General features: G+C 36.8%; 1 protein-coding gene across 1 annotated transcript; it reads left to right on the top strand.

Moving 5' to 3' along the window:
• Window positions 1–3510: 3510 nt before the first annotated feature.
• LOC145670198 (E3 SUMO-protein ligase ZBED1-like) lies at window positions 3511–4983 on the top strand. The gene has a single exon (XM_081738575.1). It carries the CDS (start codon window positions 3511–3513, stop codon window positions 4981–4983), a length of 1473 nt encoding a protein of 490 aa, XP_081594701.1.
• Window positions 4984–5345: the final 362 nt, after the last annotated feature.

Genomic DNA, 5345 nt, shown 5'->3' on the forward strand with positions numbered 1-5345 from the left:
TATTGTCAACGGACTAACCTTTATTCTTATCACCAAAGGTTTTTAAAAGATTGTTAAAATCATATATTTAGTTTCGTTTAATTTAACCTCTAGGAAAGTAATGAAAAATTAAAAGGAGATAGAATTTTTAAGGAGATAGAATTTTTATCATGCCCCCTCCCAAAGGTCTGAGTCCCTGACATTTACCGGGATTGCCACTCTCTCTCTCTTTTACAGATTGCCCTAGTGATATGCTTAGATTTAATGTTGGGTACAGGGGTAGAGCGCTTACCTCTGGCGGGGTCCCTAGTTCGATCTACGACGTTTATGGTGGACAACATAGTGTCCGTGGATTTTCTCGAGGTACTCCTGTTTCCTCCCACTTTCTCATTCCACCAATTCTTTCATCATCATTCACTTGCTTTAATCATCGTATTCCTTAGCCTACGATGAACACGAGTTGAACGTCATATCAAATTTGAAACGCTTTTGGCAGATTTCTAAGAACAGTAATGATTATCTCAAGAGCTTCAATTTAATTGGCATTAATAGACGATAGCTCAATAATCTAATAACATACTTGATACCATTTGCATGTATTCTGTTTATAAACATAATGGGTTTTTCATTGTTATATCTTCACCCTGGCAACCCTACGAGTGGATTTATGTAAATCTTTACGATTCTAATATAAGATAAATCAGCAAAAACAATACTGTGAGAAACGAAACCGAAATCGAGTCGTGGAAAAACGCACGTAAGCGTTATTGTGGGGAAGCATTCGGCTAAAATTGAGCTTCATAAAAGTTTCAAATACTGTATATAATAAATTTAGTTCTTATTTTGTTATCTCTTTAGTTTACCTACCAACCAACATGCGGCTATTCAAATATTAATGCTCCAATCTACGCAAGTATGGTTACAGCCCTTGTCTAAAAGTAAATAGCAAAGTACGTTCATGTTCAGTGTCATCACTATCTATTTTGAAATATTCAAATTCATTAAATACAGCTTAAGTTATAATTAAATCATCACAATATATCACTGTAGAAATACACAGTTGTTAATGTATAAGTGTAAATATGATTACAGTACTTGCAGTCGCCTTATTTTGAAATTAAATTAAAACATTACAGTTCTTGGTTGCAGTTAAATTGTCACAAAAGTTCTAAATCGGCAAACTGCCTCACGATACCGACATCTGTAAACAAAAAACGATAGTGGAAATAAATAGTTAGCAGCGTGACTGTTTACTATAGGAATTCGTGTGATGCACTGAGATATTTACTGTTTATGAATAAGATTAAATTGAAAAGAATGACCTCGAATTCCACCTGGGGTACGTACAGCTAAATCATCTGTAAAAGATTCAAACTTACAGACCTCTTTCATTATTGATAACTTTACTCTTTCAAAATCACTCGTGCTTTGAAGACATTGTAGACTTCAATTACTTGCAGTGAATCGCATTCAATATTTAGCGAGAAAAAAAAATCCACCAACTTCGTAGGTCACTTAGTAGTGGAGTGCATCACTGAGAAAATTCATGTTCTTCCTGTACTGTTAAACTAGATTTCTTTCTATTTATAACCAGGTCTGTAGCCAGCCCAAAAATGTACGGGGGCCCGGCTGAAGTTAGGGGGGCGATGCAACCATATTATAGTTCATTACCATATTATAGTTCATTTGCTAGTCTATCGTGAAAATTTTAGGGAGGCAGCCAAAATTTAGGACGGGCCTATATCCCCCTGGATACGGGCCTGTTTATAACCTTATCATGCCTTATAAAGTTATAATGACTGAACAAAATTGATATGAAACTCAGGATACAAATGCAGCAAAAATGTAGGTTTTATTAAGAGACTGATGAGAACAAAAACTGAAGGAACATGAACTATTATTCATAATTTTTGCATGTTAAATATTTTATGAAAAAAAAATATAACATTTTGTTCTATTTCTCTCAAATGCCCCCACTTACAGTCCTGAATGGATTGTTTGTAATCATTTTTTCTCCTTCATGTTAGAACGTGATCTAACTTTTTTAAAACCTCACATTTAAAGTATTGTATATGGTAGTACTAGTTCCAATTTCGCCTCAAAATTTTACGAGGGCTGACAATAAAGTAATGAGAATTGTTAAAAAAAACAACTTTACTTACATTTCTAACCAACCACAATGTGATCACCATCAAAGTACTCCCCTTGTGCCTCCACACACTTACTCCATCGGCGTTTTAATTGTTGGTAGCATCTCTGGAAGTCATGCTGGGATGCCTGCCAAAGCCCGTGCTACCGTTGTTTGAATGTCTGTTTCTGCTTCAACATGGTGTTTTTTAAGAACTGCTTTCACCTTTGGGAACAGAAAAAATCACACGGGGCGATGCCCGGTGAATAAGCAGGGTGTGGTAGTACTGTAATGGATTTTGATGCCAAATACTGCCGAACAGACAATGCAATATGGGCTGGTGCATTATCGCAATCTCTGGACGAACACGACAGATGCGTTTTCGAAGTCTTACTAGAATAACTGTGTGGAAATGTTGATTTACTGTTTACTCGGGAGGTACTCACTCTTTATGGACATTTTCCCTCGAGTCAAAAAAGCACACAAGCATGCATTTCACTTTGGACTTCGAAATGCGGGCTTTCTTTGGTCATGGTGAATCTTTCCAACACTATTGTGCACTTTGACGTTCATGAAGAAGTGGTTTACTTTTCTTTTCGGATACCTTTCTCAAAATTGGTTCAGAGGCTTGTGATCATATTTCATTAAACCTTACAATGTGTCGTGATTTTTGATGAAGAAACCGAGGAGTAATTTTCACATGGGATCAAGTTTTCTTTTCAGAAGATTTTATTAAGAAATGCTCAAGCGATATTTCTTTTATATTTTATAAATATATGTTTTATTAACAACTTACAATATGGTATAGTCATTTCTAATAAAAAGAGGTCGACAGGTGATAATTTTCTCTATGGGGTGAGTGTTGTTTGTACTAAGTTCCCCCGTAAACGCCTATTATAATTTTGTCAATATATCATAAATAAACATTTCTATAATAGCTACATGCCACAGTGGTAGCGAGAAACTTCAGTGCAGTGACTCATACCCTTTATTTCGATTATTCCTTACTGTCGCTTAATATTCAATGGTATATTTTGCATTGTACTGTATTATGTTATATTTGACTTGTACATTCCGTTTCTATATTCAGAATTGTATTATTATTCCAGATCACATTCAGAGCCAAATGTGGAAAGTGGCATTGCATCGATGTCATCTATGGATGTTACACCAAGTGCTTCTAGTATAAGTGATGCTTCTAATATTACACTCATTGTTTCCACATCCCAACCAAGTACATCGGGAATACGTGATGTAGTTTCCACTTTTCAGCCAAGTGTTCCGTTATTAGAAAGTGAGAGAATTAAATTGAGAAAAAAAAAAGTAAAATCCCAACATTTTACCAAAGTAACCGGCCCTGTCCACCATCGCGAAGTGAGTTATTGGACGATAAAATAACGAACATGATTGTTAATGATCTTTTGCCATTATCTACAGTCGAAGGTAGAGGATTCCGCGAACTCATTGCAAGTGTTGAGCCAAACTATCACGTTCCGTCTCGCCAGACTATCACTTGTCGGGTGGAAGTATTATACAGTATGTGCAAAAGTGATGTTATGCGGAAACTTGCTAATGCAGATTATATCGCGTTAACAACTGATTGTTGGACTTCTACAGCCACACAGTCTTACATCACAATTACTGCACACACTTTAACAGAAGAAAATAAATTAATAAATTTTGTTCTAGAAACAGTTGAAATGGAAGAAAGACATACAGCAAGAAATCTTGCTGACACGCTAACAGACAGTATATATGATTGGAAAATTCAAGACAAAATCTGTGGTATCGTGCATGACAATGCAAGCAACATAGTAGCAGCGACGGCTTGCTTACCGTATGAAAGCGTACGTTGTTTTGCCCATATATTGCAATTATCCATCAACAAGGGACTATCAATAGTCGAAGTAGATGACATCTTAAAATTGTGTTCTATCATAGTAGCACACTTTAAACACAGTCCTTTAGCCTCCAATGAATTATGTAAAAGACAAGAACTGTTCGAGCTTCCAAAACACAAATTAATACAACATGTTAAAACCAGGTGGAATAGTGCATACGACATGATTGCTCGACTTACAGAACAACGCCGTGCCGTGGTAGACATTTTAATGGACAGAACTCTAACATCATCAAGTGATGTAAGTAAATTTGAAATTTCTAGTGACAAGTGGAAAGCGTTGGAGGAGCTTGTAAAGTGTTTGGAACCTCTGAAAGCAGCAACTACAGTTATTTGCAGCCAAGAACATGTTACTCTTTCTAGTGTGCTTCCTATAGCGTATAGTCTTCTAACACGTCACCTTACTCTGAAACACGAAGGTGTAGAAATTGTTAAAAAGATGAAAGTGGAAATAGCTGAAGATTTAAAGCTGCGCTTAGACTTAAGTTGCACAGACATAAAGAAGATGTCTAAGTCCGTTTTGGTGATAGCAGCTGTCCTTGATCCGCGATATAAGCACTTACCATTTCTTACTAGTGAACGTAAGAAAGAAGTGCAACTTGCTCTTGAAACATTATTCATTGAAGAAAAGTCGAAGAGTATCAGTGATGATTCGAGGAAAGATGATCAACAAGAAATCCGTAGCGTGGTGTATATGTTGCTTGGAGACCATTACACTACTCTTCAATCTTCAAGTCATACTGATGAAGTAAACTCTTATTTGTCGGACCCACAAATACGGCCCTCAGATGACCCATTACGGTGGTGGAAGAAAGATGAACATAGATTTCCCATACTCTCAAAATTGGCCAGAAAGTATTTGGTTTTTCCAGCAACGTCAGTTCCCGCAGAAAGAGTGTTCTCAACAGCTGGAATGATTGCAAGTTCGCGAAGAAGTAGAATCACACCTGAACACGTTAATATGTTGTTTTTCTAAAACAGGAACATGAAGAATGAGTGAGGTCGAAAAGTAGATTTCATGAAATCTCAAGAGTAGTCCTTGTATGAGGTGTATACTATTGGGCTTATTATTTTCAAATTAAACGGCGTGAAAAACATCTTGGCATTTGAAGGCGGCGCTTCAAGTTCGCTTTAAATGCTGCTAGCAAATGAGAGGCCAGTGATATTGCCACATTTACTTTGTGCACATTCACGTCTATCCCTGTCATCTGATCGCGCTGTAGTTTGTCTGCTTAGCCATAGCCACACCCTTTTACCACTTGGCAACTTGGTCCCAGAGCTTGCGTTTTATTCGTTTAGCTGAAATGCCAAGATGTTTGTCACAGGCTTTAGTCCTTG

This window comes from Thermobia domestica, chromosome 14 (assembly GCF_964235325.1).
Source record: "Thermobia domestica chromosome 14, izTheDome1.hap1.1, whole genome shotgun sequence".
In the NCBI taxonomy this organism is placed as follows: domain Eukaryota; kingdom Metazoa; phylum Arthropoda; class Insecta; order Zygentoma; family Lepismatidae; genus Thermobia; species Thermobia domestica.

What these genes read in the sequence shown, in the direction of transcription:
- LOC145670198 (XM_081738575.1), top strand. Translation starts at nt 3,511, where the DNA reads ATGATTGTTAATGATCTTTTGCCATTATCTACAGTCGAAGGTAGAGGA.